The 27339-nt window shown below is 32.5% G+C and overlaps 1 protein-coding gene across 3 annotated transcripts; it reads right to left on the reverse strand.

Annotated features, from left to right (window-relative positions):
• Positions 1–10990: 10990 nt before the first annotated feature.
• On the reverse strand, positions 10991–26618 carry LOC115987424. 3 transcript variants are annotated; one of them, XM_031110964.1, is made up of 9 exons: positions 26052–26618; positions 24997–25146; positions 21254–21400; positions 20506–20628; positions 20311–20388; positions 18484–18768; positions 17372–17422; positions 14852–15198; positions 10991–11738 (listed from the first exon to the last, which is right to left on the reverse strand). In XM_031110964.1, the coding sequence occupies exons 1-9, from the start codon at positions 26581–26583 to the stop codon at positions 11157–11159; spliced, it is 2295 nt and encodes a 764-aa protein (XP_030966824.1). In that variant the 5' UTR covers positions 26584–26618; the 3' UTR covers positions 10991–11156. The 3 variants fall into 3 exon arrangements, with proteins under 3 accessions (XP_030966824.1, XP_030966825.1, XP_030966826.1); XM_031110966.1 differs by having other exon boundaries at positions 11517–11671; XM_031110965.1 differs by lacking the exon at positions 17372–17422.
• Between the last annotated feature and the right edge of the window lie 721 nt (positions 26619–27339).

The raw sequence follows: 27339 nt of genomic DNA on the forward strand, positions 1-27339 counted from the left end.
TAAAATTGCTTTCAATGTTGATGAAGATGAAGGTAGTGTTGCTGTGAAGGTGCGAAGTCACCATAGCAGTTCTTTTTGTAGTATTCTCTTAGAACAATATTCATGCTCATGGAAACTAACAAGAAGCACTTTCATTATACGAGAGTAATAGGTCTCTTTTGCACGAGGTGGTATTACAGGCACCCGATGCATGTTATATTTATACAATAATCCATGTGGAACCAAAAGTACCACTTGCATGATTGAAGTTGAAGTTTAATGTTGCATTTTATGGAAAAAAAAAAAAAAAATGTGACATTTGACCTCAAAAGTACCGCTTGCATCATTGAAGTTAACAATCAGCCAGCATTTTATGGAAACAATGTGACATTTAGCCTTTAGAGCACACATTAAATTAGTAACTTAGTGGTGTATAATACAAAATTAGTAGCAGAGAGAAGATCTGTTTGCAACTAAGCCAAAGCTTGAAGGATATCTTTGCAATTTCTGCCTAATATAGTGTGTATCTTGGATTTGGTCCATTTGGGAATAAACCAATAGTAGGCTCATAAGTTTTAGTAGCTGAACTTCAAAAAACCAAACTTGAACTCCCCAAAGAGAGAAACCCAACCCAACCAGATCACAAATCCAACCCGTTTTTATCACAAAATCCACAAAGCGCCTACCGAGATTTGAGGTGGGAATCAGGAATGCTGAGATTCACCCTTATACACCTTAAAGGACATTGATCAATACCACAATTGTAAAAAGCACCAAGACCAAGTGCCATCAGAGACCCTTTAAGTCGTCTTGTTAAATTTAATCATGGTTAAGCATCTTTTCCAACCACGTTTTGAAAAAATTTGTTTGGATGTATAGAAAAAAAAAAAAAAGATAATTCAAATCACATTTGGTTTATGTTGTGATGAAAAATATTAAGAGCTTAAGCTGTTAAAATTGCCTATTAAGAGCTTAAGTAACTTTAATCTCTTGATTATGACTCAATAGACAAACTCATTGTCGTAACTCGCTGGCTTCAAAGCTCTAAACTTCTTTTACATGGACACTTCATAAACAACCCATCCATGTCTATTATTATCAAAACCTTTGATCCGCTTCAAGGCACCTCCTTGAAGGTTTTCTTTGCATCCTAAACTCAATAGGATGGAAGGCTCTATGGTTTCATGCTTTGATCACACATTGTTAATAACACTAGAGAAAATCTCACTCTATACCAACAGGTTGGAGGCCGCAATTTCTATCTGGTTGGCTCTGAGTTTACCTCTTTTTACCTCACCAGAGTCGAGTTTGTAAGGCATCACGTATATGTTTTAAATTAAGGTTAAGAAAATAAGACACTAATCTAAAATTAAATACATAACTAAAAAAAGAGCCTACAACTCTCGATTGAACAAACTTCGATCAATGGACTGTCTAACTATTCTCAATCGATCGAGTATTAGTCAAAGTGCGGCCTTCAATCAATTATCAGTCAAGAAAACCACAGAACGTACTTGATTCAGTTGCTTCAATACAACTTGGTTCAATGCTTGAGCAACCTTTTACACTATATTGTCAAGAAATATTACCAATCTAAAACTTAACAATAAGTACCATACATGGGACATAATATAATTTCTTAGAAATGTCTCAAAATACACTATTTAATTTGAATAACTGCTCCTAATCCTTTTCGCTCGCAGCTTCAATCTATTTTTTCCTCATCCAAATCCTCTGCTGCAGCAACTGTTGTGCAAGCCGAGAGTCCAATTCCAGGTACACGCACATGCTGGTCTCCAACGTCTTCTTCCCTCTTCATTGGGATTACTTTCAACTTGAATTCTTCGCTATCCTTTACTATCGCATCTAGTTTCTGCCTTATCTTCTTCAATTTTTCATTCATATCAAAATGAAAAGCAATTTGTTTTTTTTTTTTTTTTGGGTGTAAAAAGCAATTTGGTTTGAATTTGAAAAGAATTTGCAAACCTCTTTTGTGATTTTTTCCCCTGCTTTTTGCAGTGAATCCCCGCTTTTTTTTTTTGTGTTTTTTCCCCCTACGTTTTGCTGTTGAGTTTCTTCCCCGCTATTTTCCCCGATATTTTCCACTGCGTTTTGCTGTTGACTTACTTCCCCGCCATTTTCTGTGATATTTTCCCCTGCGTTTTGCTGTTGAGTTTCTTCCCCGCTTTTTTCTGTGATATTTTCCACTGCGTTTTGCTGTTGACTTACTTCCCCGCTTTTTTCTGTGATATTTTCCCCAGCGTTTTGCTGTTGAGTTTCTTGCCCGCTATTTTCCCCTGCGTTTTGCTGTTGAGTTTCTTCCCCGCTTTTTTTTGTGATATTTTCCCCGCTTTTTTTTGGGAATTCATAGCCGTTTTCTTCCAAGAACTCCTTTGCTTCAAGAAATGCAGCTTCTAGCTTTTCGAGCCAATTCTTGTCTTGATGGTTATGACGTTGTTGCTCCTTTGCATCGTCAAGTACAGCTTGGATTCGAGAAACAGTGGCATAGAGCTTTTCCATCTCTTTTTGAACACCGTAGAGTTTTCCAATCTCTTGGAAAATCTGGGAACCCAAATTTTCAATGATCGTCTGTGCAACACCACAAATGATTTCTTTAGCCATTTCTTCTTAGTTGGCAAAAGGAACTCTGAAAACCTGAAAGTGTGACAGGAAAGCTAGAGGGGGCTCAAATAAAAGTGCTTCAATGTTGATGAAGATGAAGGTAATCTTGCTGTGAAGAAGCTTACCAGAAACTCCATCATATGAGAGTGATAGGCCTCTTCTGCACCATATGCGAAATCTTGTGGGCCAATAAGAATCACTTACGAAAGTGCTACGTCTATAATATTTTTATAATATTTTCACAACAAATCATAAGTAGTTAATTGTTATTGACACAAATTTGAACTTAATACTAAGATTACTTTTTTGCCCCAATAATAACAACCTGTAACAACTCGCTACTTAAAATTTGTTATAAAAATGTTATAAAAATATTATGAATATAATAAAAATATTGTGGACATATCTTTCCTCTTCTGTGTTAGTACTGCGTTGAATTTGTTAACTTCCACTCACAGTTTAACCAATGCTCACAAGCCTGTCATACACGTATTAATACCGTGTTAAAAAGGTTAGCGCGAAATTCATGTTTACTGACTTTTTAAAATTGAATCTGAATTAGTCTTCTCTTCATTTTTATTTATTTGTTTCACCCTTTTCTTTGACTTTGCCAAATCAATGACAAGACAAAAAGGTTTTTTCACTTTTTCTATATGGTTTTTCAGGGGATGTGGAATTAATAAAAATCCTCAAATACAATACTGTGAAAGAGTCTAGTGCAAAATAGAAGTATAAAATATTGAAGCCAAGCCCATCCCTTGAAAATAAGCAGGTATTTAATATTAAATTATACCATGTCAGTTGTATAAAAAATAACAAATCCATTAACAAATGAAAAGCAAGTGTTAGTGGGTAATTCTTTTTGCATACATGTCTCTCGTTTATTAGATTAGATGCTGATACGAATAACGTGGTATCATTTAATATAAAATATTTTTTTCCTTGTTGAAAACTACAAAAAAAAAAAAAAAAAAAACCATATAAAATAGAAAAGTAATATATGCACGCCGGAAGTGAGATTGTTGGGTCTTATCTCACTTGGACTCACAACTTACTTGTAATATGGGTTTAGGATTTCCTACTTCGGGTCGTTTTCAGCACAAAGACTCAGAGTAGTTGCTCCTCTTAAAAAAAAGGCCCCCGTTTATAAAAAAAGGCTATATTACAAGTAAAAAAAGGCCCCCACTTATAAAAAAAAAATTATATATATAATATTTATCTATATATTTTAATTACAATTTTTTTTAAATATTTTTATTAGTCAATAAAATTCATTAAAAAGACCACATTTTATCTTAAAATTCAAAATACTACACAATGACAGTGCGCACAAACTGCACAGTACACACAACACTGCATGTTCACGGGCCACAACATATCACAAGGCAATAAGCTAAGCCCATAGTTCACAGTTTGACTTCACAACTGGCCTCACACACTAATTAATAAATTATCACATTTTTTTTAAATGCAAACTTTTACTTTATCAATTATTATAAAATTGATTCTCAAAAAAAAAAAAATTATTATAAATTATCACACCATTTAATAATTTGATGTATATTCTATCAATTTATTTGTATTATAGTGATACTAATTTATTAAAACATGTAATAAATTACTTTTTATTTATGCAAGTTTAGACTTTAAAATTTTAAAAATGACCTACTTAAAATTTTCTTTTAAGGCTCCAAAATTGTTGAGCGGGCCACAAGAAACTCCATCATATGAGAGTGACAGGCCTCTTCTGCACCTTAGGCGAAATCCTGTGGACCAATAAGAACCACTTACATCACTGAAGTATGCATTTAGCCTTGCTAGAAAATGTCATAGAAAATAAACGTAACATTTAGCCTTCATGTTTAATGGACCTACCTAGGCCATTTATATCAGGGCATTGAGGACCTCCTTAAGTTTTTTAGATGTTGGAAGCTTTGTCACCTGAGAAGAGAGCACAATAGGGTGGCCCATAAGCTTCCTCATCATGCTAGATATAACGCTGCTAGTCAAGTGTGGAAGGGATGTTCTCCCCCAATGGTCCGACACCTAATCCAAATGGACTGTTCTTAGTCTATTGACTGTTCTTGTCCCTGCTGGTGCTGTTTTCTTTGCCTTTGTAATTTCGTTTTCTCTCATAAAAAAAAAAAAAAAAAAAAAAAAAATGGATTCTGAATTAGTACGGCGTTGAATTTGTTAACGTCCACTCACAGTTTAACCAATGCTGGCAAGCCAGTCATACACACGTATTAATACCGTGTTAAAAAGGTTGGGTTGAAATTCATGTTTACTAACTTTTTAAAATTGAATCTGAATTAGTCTTCTCTTCATTTTTATTTATTTGTTTCACCCTTTTCTTTGACTTTGCCAAATCAATGATAAATCAAAAAGGGCAAAACTTAAATACATTATCTTAAGTACCCCTTTTAAAATTAAAACACATGTCCACTTACTTAACAATAACACTGCCGTTTTCTTTCTGTTTATTTCTTTTCCTTCTTTTATTTTTCCCCTATTCCAGACTAAGACATTCTGACTCTTGAACTCCCGCCAAACACTCTTTGCTCCTACCATTCTCTCTTTCCCTCTTTGTTCTTCTCTTTCTCTCTTTCTTTCCTTCTCTCTCACTCAGATTAGATGAAATAGACGAATCAAGCTCTTTGAATTCTCTATCTCGCTTTGTTTTCGCAGATTGGTTGGCTGGCACTAAGAAAATTCATTGGTATGTATTGGTTGAATCTCATTATAGGTTTTCAATTCTAGTTGCTGGGTTTGTGTTATTTTGAGGTTTGGTAGAGTTTTTCTTTGTTGATTATGATAAAGGTATCAATTTTTGTTATTGGGTCTGTGTTATTATTGGTTTGGTTTGTTTTGATTTGGGTTTTCAATTATAGTTGCTGAGTTTGAGTTATTTTGAGGTTTGGAAGAGTTTTCCTGTGGCTATTTTTGATGAAGGTTTCAATTTTGGTTAATGGGTTTGTCTTAGTATTGCTTTGGTTAATTTTAATTTGGGGTTTCAATTCTAGTTTCTGGGTTTGTGTTATTTTGAGATTTGAAAGAGTTTTCCAATGGTTGAGTTCACCTTGATGAAGCTGAGTTCTAATTTTTTTTTTTTTTTTAAAAAAAATGTATGATGTTTGTCTTTGGTGTCTGATTGATAGTTCAAATCAGAATGAAAAAGTGATTAACTATTTTGATAGCTTTTTTAATTCATCATAAAAACTTTTCCAAAATGGATAATTTATGTATGCCCTAAGGGCATACATTAACCGGACCCAACTTTTATATATGGGTTGTGGGTTTTGTTATTTTATTTCCTAAATTTAATACACGAAAATTAAACTCACATTATTTTTAAAAATTTTTATGTATATGTTTAACTTCAATATTCTTAGTTAAAAAACTTAAAATATATATTTTTATTATTTTAAAATTATTAATTAAATTATTTATGATGTCACTGGTTTAATCACCATTCGAACCTCGGTCCGACTAGAAAACCGGTAACCAATCCCTTTTCCAATTCTTTCACTATACAGTATGAGTCAATCTTGTGCCTTTTAGCACACGAGAAATCCTTTTTTCAAGTCTAGTTGACACATAAAAACATTATATAGATCTCACTAAAATTTCATAATTTTGTAGTACGGATTAAAATTTGATATTTAAAAACCTTTTTATTTTTATTTTTTGGTTCCAAAAGATACAAGTTATTGATACCTTAAATAAAAACTATATAAGTTGAACTCACAACAATCAAATTCATCATGATAATGAAAAATAAAGCCTTCAAACAAATTGAACGCTTTCAATTTGTTTATAACATCAGTTTATATGTACAAAGGTTAGACCCTTTTGTAGTTGTACTTTGGTTAAATAATGTATTATAAACCCGGTTTGAAATACTAATATTAGTATTTTCCTGTGTATTTTAATAAGTATTACTATTTACTAAAAAAAATGATGTTTATTCCACATTAGTTGTGTGTGTCTAGTATCCATTGTTTATAAAAGGTTAGGTTAGTGTCTACTATTTATAACCCCAGTCTATAACTACAAAGGTTAGGTCAGTTTCTGCTGTTTATAACTTCAATTTATAACTACAAATGTTAGGTTCTTTTGTAGTTGTACTTGAAATCTCTTTCTCTGCACCCGGATGTGAAAATTAAAAGGAACATGACCACTGCTATTAGTGAAGAGTAAAAGAAGAAAAAGGATGAAATGACGAAAACTTGGAATGTCATCTTGTGTTTCTAGGTAAGGAGTGTCGTTTTCTAGTTTGACGCCACCGAGCACAGTTGTTGATGTGGTATAGGTAGCCATGACAAAGAGACCTATTACGACCATGCATGCTTCCGATGTTCTACTTAGCCAAATCCTGCCATTTTCAACAAGATTCTTATAGCTTTCCACTACAAAAAAGATTGTTATTTGCGATGAAACTTTTTCGATGACTACAAAAAGCCGTCGGAAAAACTAGCTTTTTCGACGACAAGTCTTTTTCGTCGACAATTACTCGGCAAATATTAAAATATTTGTGACAGCAAAATGAGTTCGTTGAGGATACCTATTATTTTTGTCAAAAATATGATTTGTTTTGGAGGGAAGTTTTCCCGCCTTACTTTTTACGACGGCATAAAAATGTTCATCGCTAATAAAGTATTATTTATGACGACCGAATAAAAACCGTCGGAACTAGTAACACCTATGACGCCTTTTGTGTGTCGAAAATACAAAATATATATTTTTATAGTGTTATTATTTGCGACAAACATTCTTCCATCGTAAATATAAAAGAGGATATTATTTACAATGAACGAAGAAAAACCGTCAGAACTATTAACACTTGTGACGGCTTTTGTACGTCGAAAATACAAAAAAAATATATTTTTTATGGTGTTATTATTTGCAACAAAAATTCTTCCATCGTAAATATAAAAGAGAGTATTAGTGACAGCCATTAAGCCATCGAAAATGGTGAAATATTTTGGAGGGAAAATTCCCCCTTACTTTTCACAATATTTGTGACGAAATTTATCCATCGCAATTAATTTTTTTATTTTTCTAACTGAGTTCGTATTTATGACGAACATACTGACCGTCGTAAATAGTTAATTTGCTTTAAAAGAAAGAACGTATTAGTGATAGAATTGGATCCCTCCCAATAAATAATATTTGCGATGGACCTAAGCTGTCGACAATGGTAATCTTTTTTAAAGGGGGGGGGGGGGAATTCATGCCCTTATTTTTATGTGTTTGACGATTGTTTTCCATCACTATATATTGCATTGTTATTTGTGACGGACATTTTGGTCGTCGTTAATAGTTAAAATTTTCTTAAGAAAAGAAGGTACTAGTGTCGGTAAGGTAAATCTGTCACAATAAAGGTGATTTCCAACATATATATGGCCATAAAAATTTATTATTTTATTTGAATGGTAAATTTTCCTCAATTTTGTCTTAAAAATGTAGAATTTTTTCTTAATTTTAAAAATTGCAAAAAAAAAAAAAAAAAAAAAAAAAAAAAAAAAACTTTGAAGACCCTCCAAGTAAAAGGTATCTTTATTAAGCTTTTAGGGGAACTTTCGTCACTTTAGAAGTTTATGGGTATTTTGGTTATTTCCTAGCTTTGATGGTGTATTTTAGCCATTTTGGATGGTCGGATTGTGTCAACAGGGTTAATCAAAGTTTCCCAGTGGGTGGGTACAACAACACATGTCCATCATGCAACTAGATGGAGATCCAAAATCTGATCGTTGGATTGGTAGAATATGGTGAAATATTTCTATCTGTAAATTACAATGACAATTAGACGATCAAATTGTAAGAACAGAAAAGTCAAATCTTGCGAAACTTCGTCAAAGTCTATTAAACTTGGTCAATCTTTGGTCAAACTTCAAAGTTGGTTCCAGGACCACTGGATTTGATCAAATTAGGTAGATCAAGAGGTTTTAAGTAGGTTTTGGGTATTGGTCAGTGTTTTAAGGTTTTTTGGGTTTTTATGCCTTTATTAGTTTCAAGTTTAAAAATGGCAAAGTCAAAGGTCATATGCAAATCCATTGGGGTCATTTTGCAGGTTTTTGGTTGTATTTTGTAGATCATTTTCTCAATTCTTAGTGATATTTATATAGTTTATAACTCACTTGGAAGAGAATTGTATATTTTTATTGATTGAAGTTTCATGATAGGTGGATACAACGACACGCATCCATCTTGTGCCAGAGTTAGATTAAAACTTTGATCATTAGTTTGAAAGAGTGGGATAAATATTGGTTTTGATAGATTTTGAGCTCAATCAAACAGTTGGACTAGGAGAATGTGACCAATCAAAATTTCTTAGTGTCTTAGTACAACAACACGTCCATAATGCTCTAAACTCAAATCCAAAATCCGACCGTTGGATTGGAAGAATGTGGTGAGATATTGGTGTTGGCAAAGTATGACAACAATTAGACAGTTAGATTGTGAGAAATGAGTAGTCAAAGTTTGCAAAACTTGGTCAATATTTGGTCAAACATGGTCAAGCTTTGAAAAACTTTTAAAAAAATGTCATACTAAATATTTTAAAATAATCTTTAATTAAAATTTGAAATCAATGTATTTTAATTATGAAATAAGATGATTTAGGAAATTTGCGTGCGGTTTGTACACAACATTCTTAATATTAATTTAACAAAATTCGGTTAATGAGATGTCAAGTGGAAAATGGTTTTTCCTTCAAATGGAGTGGTTTTGCCAAATAAAATACACAAAGTTTATTTTTATTTATTTTTTAAATATTGAGGTTATATTTCTGTAAAATAAATCCACCTAAACAATATTGAGGTTATATTTCCCTGACATTTTTTAAAAGAACACTTGCTAAAAAATAATTGCAAGAAGTAAGATTTCATAGTGTTTCTATCTTTTATTATTAATAATAATAATAATTATTATTATTAAAAAAATGATATTTCAAAGTGACCAAAAAAAAGAAAGTGACGTGGTTTTCATTAAAAAAAAAAAAAAACCATAATTTTAATAAATAAAACAAAAAGAGAAGTCACATGGCAGTAAAATAAACCCAGCCCCACCTTGTTAAAAAAACACACACGGCAATATCATTTTAACTTAAAAATAAATAAAAAAAAAATAAAAAGAAAAAAAGAAAAGAAGAAGAAGACAAAACCCTACCTCTCCCTATCACTAAAAAACAAGCGCCTACCTTTTTATTTTTTCAATCCCACGCCTCCCTTTTTACTTGGTAATACTACACTCTATTTCACTCACTAAGAAAATAAAGAAGAAAATGCTCTCACCTCTATAGCCCAGGTTAGTTTTCTTAAATCCTTATATCTTGATTTATATATTTTGTTAATGTAGTGGATTACTAAATGGATTTGTTGGTTGATTTATTTTATCTAAAATTTGGGTTTGGTATAGATATATCTCTTTCATAATATACAATCTCGTATTGTAGGTAAAGTTCTTGACAGTTTGGTACTAGACCATAGTGTAATGTTTGTGTGTATTAGTGGCCCCAACCAATTTATTGATTACTTTTAATTATATGCAAGCACCTATTACTGGAGAAGGAGATATCGGCTTGGGTTTGGCCATTCTTGTTCTGGAGAAGGAGATATTTTGGCATGATTGGCTTTATGTACTGCATCCCCCCACCCCCGCGGAAGATTAAGGTAAATTGATTTTCAGAATTACAATCAGTTTTGAACTCTATTAATTTTAACCAATTATAAAATTCATTGCCTTTTAGAATAAATCAAGCCAACACAATTAACCTATATTACTTTATACTCATTAGAACTCATTACTTTTTTGATCGAGTGATCCAATAATAAACAAATTCGGATTAAATTAAGTTTGATATTCTCCTTTAAAAAATGTAGTTAAAGTAACTATATTCTTTTATACAAATTCCCTAATTTGAATCTTATTATTTATCACAATATAAAACAATATTTTTTCATTGAATATAAATTTTGAAAAGTCTACTATTAAATAATATTTTCTTCTAATATCCTTTATTCTTGCATAAATTCAAGATAATTAATAAAAAAAATCATTAGTGATGTTTCAAATGTTAAAATTTTAATTTTTTTAGTTTAAGATTATGCATAAATAAAAATGAGTTTACGAATTGAATAGTAAATAACATTTAATGAACATGATATTTGGCATGCATATATGTTTAGAACTTATAAACTATAGAATTAAATTGTGAAAATTTTAAAATATGAATTCAATAAAAAGAAAGCTTATAAAACATAAAATCAAACAATGAAAATTTTAAAATATGAATTCAATAAAAAATTATTAAATAGTATATTACGTAAAGTTACACAAACCAAACAGCTTTGAAAGTAAAAAAAAAAAATCCAAAACCAAACCTGACAAGGATACACATGGACACATACACACTCATACACAAACACACAGGAAAATATTAGTTGCTTGACGTACAAAACACCCCCAAAAAACGGTAATTTCAACCCTAACGCAAACCTAGAAAGAAAAAGCAAAATATTGACTCATTAGAGAGTAACCAATTTGTTGGCTGGTTAAGGCACCTTCCTAAAAGCCCTTATAAGATCAAAGTAGAGCGGAAACTGTGATATGGCATAGAAAGTTATTGGCAGACATGTCACCACATACACTGGAAGCGCCTTGTGTTTCAGCTTATCCTTAAGCACAAAGAAATGTCCCGCACAGAAAGAAACCAACATTGCCGCAATGGATAAAAAGAGTGAAGTTAAGCCAAACAGTAGTTTCTTGGGTAGAGAGCTACGGAAATCTTTCTCTTGGTACCTTGAAGTGAGGATGGCAAGGAACAAGAACAAGGCGGTTACAGAGACACACAGTGCAACAAGTGAGGAGATGGCAAAGATGTCAAATGCTGCATGTTTTTCGAGGATTGGCGTACCATTATTCTCCCTGACACCACCTGGGATAGTGGTCGACGCTGCAAAGGCAACTGTGGCAATGAGTGCAGCTACAACTGAGCAAGATTCAGAGGTTTTGTTTAGCCACTCGCCTCCATCTTTGACAAGGTCCTTGTGGGTATCAGTGAAGATATCTGCTGGGGTCATATCCTTATTGTTGGTTTCGTAAAGTAAGTATTGGGGCACATTATTTTTCACAAACTGCATTAAAAAAATATACACACACAATTTGATTATGAGTTATACTTGCAATGGCGGAAAAAATAATGTCATGGTAGAAAAATTAAAGTGCATTGTCAATCAACGGAGCCAAGTCCTCTCTTACTTGCAATTTTTTACTAGCTTCACAAACTGCATTAACTAATACACACACACACACACAATTTGATTATGAATTATACTTGCAATGGTGGAAAAAGCAATGTCATGGTAAGAAAATTAAAGAGCATTGTCAATTAATGGAGCCAAGTCCTCTCTCACTTGCAATTTTTTGCTAGCTAGGGTGGTGTATATTACGCATACCCTTTTATACAAAATCCAATTGCACATAAATTGTGACTTGAATTCACATATTTTAACTTCAAGTTACTATTTATGTGCAGATTGTGTGTGTGGAAATGTGCATAATAGGTAGTGCAAACTAGTTTTTACCCCTTTTACTAATATATTTTAACATTATATTATAGATCCGGCCTCTTTAGTCGTGTCATCATTTTTATTTTTATTTGAAATAGATCAATATTATGAATCTAAAAATGCATGTACAAATTGCCACACTATTATATCCATAAATTAGAATGAAATCACCATAATTTATTCTATTTCAGATAGAATAGAGAGGATTTTATTCCCAACAAGAATTTTTTTTTTTTTTTTTTTTAAGAGATAGTTTTAACCTATCGTGTCCACTTTTAATGATAGTTATTTATTATCAGACCAAAATACCAATAAACTTTTTGGTATATGTGGGGATTGAACCCCACATAAGTTACTCAGTTGTGCAGATATGTGTGGTATTGCACATATATGTGAAAAAAGAAATTGATAATAGTTATTTGTCTTAGTTCAATTGATGAGGCAAAGAAACCATATTCGACGACTTTATAGTTTTCCTGCTTTTAATAAGATGGTCTATTTCATGAATATTGAGTTTTAGGCAAGAGTACAGGCAGGAGTGATGAGGAGGGAATTGGTCCCTACTCCTCCTTTATGGACTCCAATCATATTATGTGAGGTAAGGAAGCATCTATCCATCTTGAAGTGTTTGAACAATTATTTCCTTTATTATAAGAACCTAGTGGTTTCTAAGGATGGATAGAAATTGTAAGGAAATTGACTTAATTCAAGGTAGTCACTTTTCATTGAAAGATATTAAGAGAGAGAGAGGGGAAATGCAATAAGCAATCAATTGATTATTCTTCAATGAATGGAAATGTAATAAAGTAGGTATTTATATAACTATAAAACTATTCTATTGGTTCACATGACCGTATTCTAATAGTTCTATTATTTGTCATATGCATTAATAATTTCAACATATAATAAATGTGATTAACATATTTAGAATTGTAACTAACTAACTAAATACCTAACTAACTAGATAAAATATTACAACAATTATTATCTTTATACTTATATACTTACTAAAACTCTAAAAGAAAGTAAAAAGTCCCCCTAATCAATGGCTTCTTTGGTTTCTATATATGTACGTAGAGTTCAAAAATACAACAATTAAGGCCTATATATGGGTCTGATGCACTTATATAAAATGTTGGGTCCAACCCACATTTCAAAATAAAAATTAACAAATTAACTAATGGCCTATATAGGTTTTATATTTTCACTTATTTTTGTACAACATCTTTATTGCAGAATCCATTTAATTTAAATTTTTTTTTTTTTAAAAGAAGAAGAAGAAGAAGAAGAAGAAGAAGAAGAAGCAAAACATGACATGTGTCAATAAAAGATTGCCACATTAACTTTCTATTTAAAACTCAATACATCCAACTACACCTAATAACATCTCAATAAACTCCCAATTTGATTAGATTCTCATATGGATATCAGAATTGATTGAGTATAGTTGTATTTATTCTTTAATATATATGTGATAAGATGATGTGGCATCTTGGGATTGAATGTTGTAAAACAATAGAATTTAAACTCTACTAAGAAAGGTGTCTCATTTTTTATTTCAATAAATGCTACAAATACAACAATTTTCACAATAGTTTAGTTGAAAAAATTTTATTGGCTTTTAATTAGGGCTATCATTAACATCACTTTGTAATCTACCATTAACAACATGTAATTCGATACTTGTGAAATATTTTGTGAAAATTGGGGTTTCTAGAGTTATTATTTTTATTTTTGGTTTCTTATTTCGTTTTTACAATATAGTAAAGTACTTTTTAAGGATTTTCTACAATGTTCTAATTTTAATAATTGGGAACGAAACTACCAATAACAAAAAAAGGAAATAAAAATTAGTTTACAAAGAAGAAAGATTGAGAATTATACAACTTCTTCAAAAAAAGGTCACAAGTGAATTAACTTCTTTAAAATTTTCATATGCATTTTTAAACTATTAATTCTTGTACATTTACTACTTTTAAGTTATTATGGATATATATTATAAAGAAGCAACTAAATTTTTAGAACATTGGAATTTTTATTGAAATTTATACATTAATTATTAATAAGTTTTGATAAGAAAATTAATTTTATTTCCAATGAATTGAAAGTAGTTTTAAATAGACTTTAAATGAAATAAAAGTAGTTTTAGATGGACTTCAAAGTATTTTTAAATTGAAGTAAGACTTTGCACAAAATTAAAACATCTAAAATCTAATTATAATGATGTTGGACAAAGTTTGACAATAAACTTGGTGGTAATCTAAAACTACAACTTCATTTAATATATATATATTTTTTAATGTGATTTTGACATATTTATTATTGAATTACATTTTCTTCTTACATCGTCTATGCTTGCAAAAATTTTAGAAGATCAAAGATCAATAGCTATGTCATCAATTAAATATTTTTTTCTTGTCTAAAATTATGTATAAAAAATTAGTTTATCTATCGAATAGTAAATAACATCTGATTAGTACAAAATTTGACATGTGTGTTAAAAACATAGAGAACATACAATTCAACAATTAGATTTTCAAAATATATAATTAATCTTGTTAATTTTTTTTATCGGAAGTTGTAATATTAGGTTACAACTAAATTTGTAACCAAACTTTGTCTATAAATTAAGAATCATCCTACTCACTTTGTAGTAAGCTATAGTTTTGAGTTCATACCTCATACCACTTGATTTCCCATTGCATTTGCAATGCGGCCCCGGGAATTATCCAATGCTTATGCTCTCTAAGCATAGCTGCAAGATGCAATGCACTATTGCCGTATGTATCCTTGGTTTGAAACATGCTATCTCTCCGTAAATTGCTCTTGAGCAATAGCTCGTATACATGGGGTTGTCTGTGCTCCACTACCCAGAGTATCATATTTTTGTTTTCACTTGTATCATGGATGGCCATCGGGAATTTTTTCAGTATTTCCTCGACCATTTCGGTGATACCATTACATGCCGCAAATAATAAGGATGTCCCTTCTTTTGGCATGGTAAGTTTAGGGATCTCTTCCTTTCCTGCCAATTGCAAAAGGTAGATTAAATTCAAGCATATTATTTGGTCATGTGACTGACAAATGTAAGAGTTGAGGTGCTACTCTTCAGTTTTACAAGTTCAGACACGTTCGACTTGAAGGAAATAGGTTAGCTCATGCCTTAGCTAAGGGAAGAGAGCAATTTTATCTACAAACACGGATGTATAGGTAGAATCAAAGGAGTCAATTTTATACTGGAGGCCGTTTTGGTTTGGTCAGCGAAACGAAATATTTCGATACTGGTTAATACTGATGTACTGTCTCGGGATTACCGCGGCATATAAATTATATTCATATATAGATGAATTAATATATACATATATATATATATATTATTTCATGTAATAATATATATTATTATTATAATATTTTATAAGTTTTAAAATATAATAATAATAATTTAATGAGAATAGTAGTAGTAGAAAAGATGGTAACGTAGGAATTTGGTGAAAGCAAGCAGAGAAATGCTGGTGACATACACACTTATACACAACTTTGTGCCACAACTCGCCACATGGCGAGTTGTGGTTGGTTAGAGTGTGTCCCCACATGGCCCACTAACACACTCTAACCAACCACAACTCACCATGTGGTGAGTTGTGGCACAAAATTGTGCATAAGTGTGTGTCACTAGCATTTCTCAAGGATTAAGTGATTTGGTAAAAACCTCATTCAAGAGACCAACCTGTCTTCCACTTTTTTCAAATGTTCCAAGTTCCAACATGCTTTTCTAGCTTTTCCACTCACACATGCCTCAAACCTCTCTCCTTTGTCATTCCTTTGGTTTGTAAATCTCAAAATACTCTCTGTTTCTCTGTCTTTGTTGCAAGCTTTCAGCCTCATTATCAAAGCTCAAGTGTCGTTTCATTGCATATCAGAAGTCAAAATGTAGGATGACGCGACAGAGGAAGTTCGACTGTCGTGAGGAGGTGTTTTTGGTCACTGGTTGGAACCAGCCTGGTATCCACTAACCAGCCGAAATCCAGTATTTATCTCGCTGCGGCCGAAACAACTCCAATATGGCCGGTATTAAAACCGATACGAAATCAATGTGTTTCTCTACCAGACTTGCTGTAGGAATGGTAAATACCATTGGTACCGGCCGGAATGGTACGAAATCAACTCTCCTGGGTAGAATTCCTATCTAGTGATTTGGATGTTGTATTCCAATTAGATTTAGTTCAATAAAATTAGATTATTTCTTTCTAAAAAAGGAGTTCAAGCACATAGTCACATGCTTTAAAAAAGCATAGATAATATTGTCTTTCATTAAAGGAATTTAATTTAAAGTAGAATATATATGTTTGGATTTGATAGAAGAAACGGATACACCAAATTGTATCTAAATATTCTTATCTATTTATAACTGATAAGTCCACCGGCAACTGTTGAGCCCATTTTGATTAAATATGGAGGGTAATTTGATCATAAATAGGATTATGCATGAGTCAGATTGGATCATAAGGAGGGTTTTTTTAATCCAAGCTAATATGGTCAGATTGAAAAAAACTCAATCAAGCCCATCATAAAGTTCCAACCCAACCCATGTGAATTAGGTTTGACCCACATGTTTGATAGTTTTTTTTTTAAGCATTACAACAACATATTTATAAGATTACCCAAACATATAATAGCAGATTTATAACCTTATTAGTGTTTGTTAATCAAATCAACACAAATAACAACAAATTTATGATATTTTAAATATATATTAAATATAAATGGAATCAAGCTAGATGAATTTGTGAATTTGCTAATTAACCTGTACTTGACCCAATCTATCATATTGAGTTGAATAGGATCGATTATGGCAGATCAGTGGTTGGTTGCACACCCCTAATCATAACTCATAACAAATACTTTTTTTTTTTTTTTTTTTTTTGTGTTTAAGTGAATTTATTTTGTATAAAAAAATAAGTTAGATAAAAATTAATTATATTTAAAAAATTGAGAAAATATTTCTTGTAGCAATTAATTATACCAAGTCATCTATGTACCAGCATGAGTGAATGGGAGAAACATTGTTTGTTATATTGATAATAATTTGGTATAAGATATTTGTTCTATCTAAAAATAAAAGATTTTAGAAAATTGTACATAAAAAAAAATCAACCGAAAAGGCCAAGGGAGTTCTTTATTGGAGAGTAGTGAATCACCTTCATCTTTCTTGAGAATATTTTCATTTTTTTCAACCAATTGGGCGAATCCTGCATGTTTGACATATAAAAGAATAACATGAGCATTTGCCTTAAAATTAAATCTATTAATTAAATTTCAACATATTTAATTAGAGAACGGTAAGTAGTGTTATGCCCTTCCACCTCTCTTTCTCAATCTCTCATCTTTACGGTGTCCCTGCCAAAACACTCCGTTCACTTATTTATTTTCCCTTAAACATTCTTGATTCAAATCCTATGGACACCCCATCATCAATCAGAAGAGTCACAAGGTCACAGGCATTGGCTGCTTCCAAAAACGACAACAACATTCCTTTCTGAAGTGAGTGTTTCTTTTTCTTTCAAACAATCATAGGCTGAAAGAAAATGGGTTTATTCCATTTCTTGAATCGGTGGTTTTCCACACCAAAAAAAAAAAAAAAAAAATCAAGATTTTGATATTCAGGAAAATGGGTTTTTATTTTTTATTTATTTATTTTATTTTATATAATCATTTTCTTGTTTTGATGTTTTCTTAGGGAAGATGAATGATTCTTTTGAAAAGGGTCTCTCAAAATCAAGGCAAAGAAGTGTTAAACATCAGCAAGATTGAAAAAGATTGAGAAAGAAATTTATAAACTAAATGCCAAACCCACAAAATCAACCAAAACTAAAAGCTAAACCCAGAATTTTTTAACACAAACCCAAACCAAAAACTAAACCCAGAAATCTTGGACATAAACCCACAGCCACTGCAACCAAAAATTAAAACCAGATCAAACACACTACAAATTTCTTTATCAATCTTTTCTATCCTTTTGGCAGTTTTGTTTGAATGGATAGGCTTGAGGATGTTCTTATGAAAATGAAGATATTTATATTAAAATTGAGAAAATATTTCTTGTAGCAATTAATTATACCAAGCCATCTATCTACCAACATGAGTGAATGGGAGATACATTGATTGTTATATTGATAATAATTTGGTATAAGATATTTGCTCTATATATCTAAATATATATAAAATATTTTAGAAAATCGTACATTAAAAAAAAAAAAAAAAAATCAACCTAAAAGGCAAGGGAGTTCTGTATTGGAGAGTAGTGAATTACCTTCATCTTTCTTGTTCTCCTTTTCTTCCGGTTGGTCAGAGGGTGGATGCTTGCTAAGATCTTCTTCCGGCGGCTTATTTTCATCAATATTCCACATATACAACCAACGGTCTAAACTGCTATCCTCGTCTAAATCTTCCTCGTTTTTATTCTCCTGGATTGGTGTTAACAAAGGGTTCGTCCCTTTTTCGAAGTACTGCTGTGGGCTCAATAATTCTATAAGCATTTTCATAATTTTAACTGACAATATGTGCTTCTCTTTTAACTTCCTTATGCCCGTTGTTCCTTGTAATTATAAAACAGTAAATATATTATGAAGGGGCAAATAATTTGTCCGTATCCAATTAGCAGCCGATTCATCAATCGGAGGATTGGTTCTCGGTACCTTCCCTCCTCTTTTTTCCGGAGGGGGGTAGGGGTTTGCCCTTAATTTTTAAAATATTCAGTAATCCTATTTTGAAACTATTAAGAATCATGTCCGTGTTTTTGAAACTCAATTTTAACAAAATCGAGTTCTGTGTCCTATATTTTTAAGTGTAATTCAATATTAACAATATCGAGTTCTATTTGAATTTTCAAAAAAAATTAAGAGCCTGTTTGAATGAGGGTGTTCAGTTTTCATAATTGAGTTCTCAAAACATGTGGGTCCCACAAAAAAATTCTTGTTTGGCTTGGTTTTCAACCCTTGTTTCCATCACTCAAAATTCAAAAATTTGAGTTAGAGTGATGGAAATAGGAAACAACAAATGAGTGTTTTCAAAAACTGAAATAGGAAACTCAGTGGTACCAACGTAAATATTCGGACTCTGTGGAGCCCATAGCTTGTCTTTCTCTTACTTTTTTCTCTCTCTTTCTTCTCCCACTTTTTTCTTTTTCTTTCTTTCTTTCTCCGGTTTATCTTTCTCTCGCTATTTTTTCTTTCTTGCTTCCTTTCTTTGGTTCAACCTAGTTCCGCTGCCACTAGCCAATGACCTAGAAAAGGAAAACCACAAAAGCCTCTCTCAGCCGTGGTCTTTGTTGAAGAAAGGCAAAGCAAGAGCCTCAAAACACCAAGACCCATGATGGGTTTTGTTGCCGTGATTGGGTTTTGTTGATGGGTTTTATTTTTATTTTGATGAATGAGTTTTGATTTTGTCAATGGTTGATGAATGGGTTTTGTTAATGGTTGCTAGGTTTTATTAATGAATGGGTTTTGTTGATGGTTGTTGGGTTTGTGGTGGTAGATCAGTTTGTAGTGTTGATGGTGGCTAGTGGTTGGGTTAGTGGTGGTGGATTGGTTTGTAGTTGTTGTAGTGGTTGATGGTGCCGGTGAGTGGCTGTGGGAAGTAAAGCAGAAGAAGATTTTTTGTTAATGAGACACGGGTAGCAATAGTAGGCAACATTGGGTAGTGTCAATGGGTGGGGTCCACGGTTTTGGCAAAAAGTTGTAGAGATATGTAACTGAGTTATGAGTCCAAACAGGTGTTTTGCCGTTTTTGAGTGAGGTGAGGTTTGAGTAGGGAGTTATGAGTTTTGGGTTTGAGTTTTAAGTTATGAAAATTGAGTTATGAAAACTGAGCTATTTCTAAACCAAACGGGCTCTAAGTGATTGAACCTACATATAACTCGATTTTCTAAAACAAGAATATAATGCTTAATAGTTTCAAAATAGTGACATTGTAGTAAATATTTTAAAAAAATAAGGCAAAAGCCCATTTTCCCCCAAATAATGGATAAGAGAAATGTGCAAAATTCACGTGTAAATAAAATACGTGTAAATAAAATTTTCCTGTTTACACGGGAAGAAATAGAAAGTAAGAAAATCTAAAAAATAATGCAGTGGCATACCACCATATCCAAGCATGACCGGTATTGGCATGGATACAAATTTGAGAATATCAAAGCAGCCACTAAAATACTCCAGAGCTATAATAAGTGAAGACAACCAATATTAGGACATTAGAGTCTTAGACCATAATAAAGTTTCCATTTAGAATTCTTTAAAAATTCACAAAAATAATTAGTATAGTTTCCATTCCTCACCTTTTTGTTTGGAAGTAACATTCAGTCCAGTGGGATCCTCTTTTTTATTTTTTGATGAAACAGTGGGATCCTCTTCATCTGCCTTCCTTTCTTGATATGGGCTACAAAGCTCTTGGGTCTTAGCTAATCACATAACCATTAAACTATTTAAATTAGTCTTAATAAAAATATTATGTGATTAAAAGTCCTCATAGAGAGGTACAGCTCAACAAGATTAACGTTTAAGGTGATAACTTTAAATAATTAAGAAAAATGCATATGAATTTCTTACATTTTAGCCGGAAGAACATTTTTAAAAGAAAAAAAAGTAGGTACGAAATATACTTTATTTTAGGTTGTCATATACAAGTATAGTATTATATTTTAGGATCCAGATTATGGGCCTTAATTTTATTTTCAAAATTTCTTCTCAAAAAAAGATTATGGGGCATTTTGGTTTGGGGGTTCTATATAAACAATTGCCTAAATTGCATGAGGAATTAAGGATTGAGCCAGCCCTGCATTATTCGTTTCTCATATAACCAGAGGATGGCTTTTGATTTCATATTTAATTTTTAAAATTCCTAATATCATTGAAAGAAGGGCATGAATATGCTAAACTTAGATTTTTAAATATGTATCCCACAACAATTCGTTTCCATGTCATTGGTCTAAACAATCTTTAGTTGCCAATATATCATTATCTGTCACAGCAGTGCCTTTAAGATCAGTTACTTTCTATGAAAAGAAAAGGTTTCACTTCACTTACCAAATATTGCTCGGGAACCTTTCCACAACAATCTGAGGAAGTCGATGCATGCTCGGTAGTTATCCGGAAATATTTGACTCTGTCGGCCTTTGCATTTTTGAATCAATTGGTTTGCATTGATTACTTTGAGCGCATCAACAGTTATCCCTTCCAAACAACAACAGAGGATAATGACAACTTAACCGGGGACAGAAGGTAATGATGCAAGAAAAAATGCTAGTTATATTTGTGCTTATATCTTGAAAGAATTAGTCGAGTTGTAATTGAGACTCACTATAATCATTTATTAACTCAAGTTTCATGTAGAACTTGATACACGACTCACACAATACACACTCAATCAATTCATTCAAATCAAATCTACACAATTTGAGGTAGATATCATACATTTTGTGTGGGTTATTAACAAGGTTCTAATCTATGTAGACGAATGTGCACATTAATATTGTTATAATATACAATGTGTGAATTGAAAGCTTTCGTAATCAATTAAGGAACCAATTTAAAAGCAAACTCAAATATAAAGGGCGTTTTAACCTCTTTTCTTTTTCTTTTTTTCTTTTTTTGTTCTCTTTTCTTACAAATAGGAAAAGTACATGGTTCCCACTCCTATGCTAATGGAGCTTGAGATTGTTCTTAAAACTTAGTTACTAACATTTTTCTTGAATTGGGAACTATAGATCATGGAATGTTTTGATGGATTGTTGAACAATAGGAGAATGTGTTTTGAAAGATGAGGTGATAAATGATACATGGATGTCAAGTTTTATTAGTAGGCAACTAAGACAAGCTCAAATGTTTACTTCAAAGAAAGAAGAAATCAGAGGGACATGATGAGATTTTACTTCAACTTATCAAGATATCTAAACCAACGACAATGTTGGTTGGATTTCACTTAGGGATCAAGTGAATACAGTTTCTGGTTCTAAATGTTAAGGCATTAGACAATAAAGGATCATGAAAAATTAGTCTTATTATCTCCAAGAGAGTTTTTACTTATAAATTGTTCAAGATTTTCCAAAGTTTTATACCTAGTCAATCCTATTTTCTCACACCTTATAACAGTTTAGAAAAAAAATTGACAAAATAAAAAATAAGCAAGACACATCTCCTTTTGTTAACTGCTATTTGAATTGAACTAGCTGATGGAACTCTCATTGTTACATGTCTTGCATGCATTCTCTTAGTTTCATATTAAGGCCTTGAATATCACTTGAGGATTTTTTTCAATTACATTCTATCATTTGAGGATTTACTATACATAGAATTGAACAATTGTGGTTGTTTGATTAACTAATATTCATTAATTTGTTTTCAAGTAATTGTACATTTGAACAAAATAAATATATATAACCATTATTAATGCATTTCATACATTGCATGAGTTAGCAACTAGTTAAAGTTCATTTGAAAATTATACATAAAATAAAACATAAGAAAAAGTGAGATAAATTATACAAATTTGAGGGTGGGACAAAAAGATCTTGTCAACAACGATGTTTTGACTTCTTGTCCATCAAATCTAAGGCTCTTCTTTTGTGGGACCCTTGTTAAGAGTAAAATCGTTAGAAACTTTTTTATTTTTTATTTTTTATTTTGGGCTGAAACTCATATTGTCCTAAATAATACAAGTTGATGCATATAAATGTAACCCATCCTCATATTCATCAATCTTTATCAAATTGTTTCTAAATTTGAGGATGGGGCAAAAAGATCTTGTCAACAACGATGTTTTTGTCCATCGAATCTAAGGCTCTTCTTTTATGGGACCCTTATTAAGAGGAAAATGGTTCGAAACTCACATTGTTTCGAGTCGTACAAGTTGATGCATTAATTCTTCACACGCCCCTCACTAAATGTTGAGGCAGTGGCGAGAATGTTCTGCCCATTATGGCGTACAAGGAGTAGTTTTGAGGTTAGCGATGCGGCAATTTTGTTCTCCTAATAGCTTTTACTTTATAGGTTGACACGGAAAAGGTGTTGCAAGGAGAACTGTTTTGCTAGGCACCTGGTTGCATTATAGAGGTATGATGGTTCAGATCCAGCTCAGGATCTTATTTTCAACACAACTTCGTTCTGGGTTCAAATGCACATCCTACCATACAACCTACTGACCGAGGAGGCAGCGTTCAGTCTGGGGGAAACCCTAGGTATTGTTACTAAACCCAAAAACGTTTCTGAGATGAGTGGAGGTAATTTTATGCGAGTAAGGGTAGCGGTAGATATTACAAAACCCCTATGCTGAGAAAGGAAGGTAACATGGGATCAATCGAAAAAGGGCTGGGTCTCCTTTCAATACGAACGTCTTCCCAATATTTATTATTGGTGTGGGAGTTTATCTCATGATGACAAGGACTATATCTTATGGCTCTGTAGCAAGGGTGTGTTAACAGCAGAAGACCAACAGTTCGGCTCATGGATTCGGGCTTCACAATTTAATTCGACAAGGAAGGCAGTTGTGCAGGTACAAGGCTTTGAGAGTTCAGGAGGCCAGAAAGCAGGTTCCAATAGCAATGTTGGGAAATCACAGGGTAGTGCCACTACCGTGCTGGTCAGTCCTGCACCAATAACCACGGTGGAAACAGGGCAAACGACAACTAGCCCGTTGGCCATGTACATGGAAGCTGAAAAATCCAATGGTGGGCTAGCCGGCCGCGCTGTGGAGTCCAACAACGACGACTGCTTGGACTGCGAGGTGCACAAACAAACACCGGATTTTGAGATAATTATTAGGGACACTGATGGACGCCATTAATTCCGAGCTGGTGATAATGCTTCCAAATATAAACCGCCTGGAAAATCCAGCATTTATGGAAAGAGCCATTTTGGAATTGAACCAACCTGTAGTTAAGCCTAATGAGAAGACCCACCGCATACCTTTAGTGCGATGGTCACTCTACAAGTATAAGTACTTGTGAAGTGTGAGGGGTAAGGGCCAGAGTTCAAGTCTCCAGGAAGGAGCTTCACACACATATATACTTAAATTAGGCTAGAGTAGAAATTCTATATTGTTAAAAAAAATAAAAAAAAATAAATAAATAAAAAAAAGCCTAATGAGAAGGAACCAAATATTAAGTATTCGGCTAATGGCAATTATGGAGTATTCAATATGGTAATTGTTCGAAGTTAATGTCGATAGGGCAATAATTTCAGCACAAAGAGCAATGGCCAGTGGGCATTGGTGCTATTATCCGGGATGATAAAGGCAGGGTGGAGGCAGCTCTAAGCAAGAAGACCCATGCTCCATTGGGTGCTGTGGATGCATAAGCAAAAGCTTTTGAAGCTGGTCTCCTATCTCCTAAGGATATCGGTATTCGAGCGTTCATCCTGAAGGGTGATTCTATTATTATACTCTGAGCCCTTTGCAAAACATCCACACCCCCCCTCCTCCCCCCTCCCAAAAAAAAAAAAAAAAAAATCATTTATGGAACCAATTGTTTTAGGTATGCATAGGGACTTTCGCTGTTGAATTCTCTCATGTACATAGACAAGGTAATAGACCAGCCTATTTACTAGCTAAACATGCTCCAGGCATTGTTGATTTCACCGCGTGGATTGAAGAGAACCCTTGCTTCCTTGAGCAAACTCTTACCTATGATGTAATATCTCTTTCGTATCATTAATAAAATTTCAGCATTCATATCAAAAAAAAAAAAAAAAAAAAGTGCATGTAATGCTTGTACAACTTTGAATTTCAACAATTTAAGGAGTGATTAACAGCTTGAAAATTTAGTAACACTTACAATGATAAATGGTGCTGTTCCACCATCCAAGGTGGCAACCACTTTTGAAGGCGGAAGGCTTATCTGCTAAAAGACGAAGAGGCCAAATTCCTTTCTCGTCCACAGAAGTAGCCAGTTCAGAGTGTAGGCGTAGTATCTGATATGCCAAATCTATCAACCACAACAATTAAAAGTATTAGGAATTGAAGCAGCATTCGTAACTGTTGTCAACAACTGCCTTGAAGGTACATTTAACCAGCCATACCCTAATTTAATTACAAATTAACATGGATATTTTGCCATGTCAAAATATAATTGTTTATGTCATTACAGAGACACTCATGTGATGGATTTAATGGATTTGAAAAACGTGTCATAAGCTCGGACATCCCAAGTCTCCAATTCCATCCACCTTATTATTAATTCATGGGGTTTCTAGGATTTCTATGAGTAGGGAGTATTGGAATAATCTATTCTAATTAAAGGTTAGAATACCACTTCCTTATACCGGAAAATGTATATATAATTGCATTTTTTTTTTTTTTTTTTTTTTTTGATGATGGGAAATTTGACAAGAATTTCATTCAAATGAAATTGACTTACAACAGAGTCAATATCTTAAAGCGCACACAGCTGGATACAATCATTTTGAATGAGATGATGGACGAAAGGGGGAGAAACTCCCTTCCGAACTTGCGATGCCTTCCACCTTCTAGCTAATTGCATATTAAATTCATGGAGGAAGGGTTTGCAAAATGTTCTCTCTCTCTCTCTACATACATACAAACATACATATATATATATATATATCAATTTTGTCCTTTCACTAATCTTTTCGTTGGATCTCTTAATTTTTTTCTTATAACTATTAATTTAACATATTAGAATAATGTTAAATGTTAAATTTATTAGTTTCTAGTAATTAAATTTTTTAGAATAATCGATAATTTCTTTAATATGTGATCTTGAGTTAAAATACTGTCATATAATTTAGACAAGCCATAGTTTCTCAAGGTGACATAAATTTCCACTAAATTAAACATTAATTCTCAAAAAGTTGTAAACAAAAAGCTCACCTAAATACTCCCTCTTGATGGCACAGTGCAGAATAGTCTCCCCACCGTTTTTTCTATAGTAGGACGTGTCGGGCTGCTTGGATTTGGAGTTGCGGATACAGATAAAATGGAGGCAAAGAAAGATGTCTGTTTTACCATGAAGAGCAGCTAAGAAGAGAGGGCTCTCACCCTCTTTGTTACGAGTTTTGCCCAATTCAGGAACAGCTTCAGCAATGCAAATGCACATTCTCGGAGTGCCCATTGATGCTGCCAAATGCAGAGGGTTATTCCATAGCTCGTTTTTTATTTTTAGAGCCTCCTTGTTTTTGTCTTTTTCAGAAATTATTTTGACAAGTTCTTCTACTATATTTTCTGGGCCTAGGGAGACAGCCAAGTGCAACGCTGTATCCCCTAATCCATTGATTTTGGCATTGGGAGCCAATAATGGGTGTTGGCGATATATCGCCACGACTTCCTTCCAGTCACCTTCCATGGTTTTTTTGAATAAATCTTCCGCGACTTCTTGTTGGTATCCTTTAATATTTGTCGTCATAATTGTGATAGGAGCAATGAAGATAGATACGAGAATATTAGGGTTGTGGGGATTACAGACCTGGAAATGTCTGTCGGATTTTATAATATATAGAATAAACCGAGTCCTGTCTGTGCTTGTGCCACAAGGAAATAAAAAGAAAAAGAAAAAGGAAAAAGAGAAAGTGAAAGATAAGGAGAAAAAGAAAAGAGATGTCTCCTAGAATGCACTTTAGCATTAATTAGATATGGTAGTTATACTTTGGACGCTTGCTAAGTGCTAGTTGCTAACACATTTGATTATAATAATTATTTTTTTTTAAAAAAAGTGCTAATGCATTCGTACTTAAATTCTTAAAGTTTTGGGCTTATATTCAAAATAGTATGTAACCCGTACTTACGCATGAAAATGATAAATTGTAATAGTGCTGTGATGTTAGTTTGAATTATTAAATATATACGACATAATTTAACTAGGACATTTAAAGGTACTAAAATAATTTTTCCTTACAATTTTTATAATATTGATTATGTCAAGTTTCTCATTACATTATTATTACTTCTATAATTTTGAAAATAATTATTGGATACTTCATTTATAATATTAATTCACAATTATTGTCAGTGAAATTTTACTAAATATAACACAAATTAAAATATTAAATTGGTCAAATAGTATCTCCTAAATTGAATAGAGATAGAATAAATTGAATGAGGATAGGTGCATGGGATCGTTAAGCTCAACTACAGTTTGTTATGTTTAATATTTTCACATACA

This window comes from Quercus lobata, chromosome 4 (genome assembly GCF_001633185.2).
Source record: "Quercus lobata isolate SW786 chromosome 4, ValleyOak3.0 Primary Assembly, whole genome shotgun sequence".
NCBI lineage: Eukaryota > Viridiplantae > Streptophyta > Magnoliopsida > Fagales > Fagaceae > Quercus > Quercus lobata.

Excerpts from the sequence above, each read along its gene's own strand:
- LOC115987424 (XM_031110964.1), bottom strand. The coding sequence starts at position 26,583 with ATGACGACAAATATTAAAGGATACCAACAAGAAGTCGCGGAAGATTTA. Across the intron at positions 20,629-21,253 it reads AGGTTCCCGAGCAATATTTG|CTAAGACCCAAGAGCTTTGT; the intron begins GTAAGTGAAGTG and ends TTATGTGATTAG. Across the intron at positions 11,739-14,851 it reads GGGAAATCAAGTGGTATGAG|TTTGTGAAAAATAATGTGCC; the intron begins GTATGAACTCAA and ends TTTTTAATGCAG.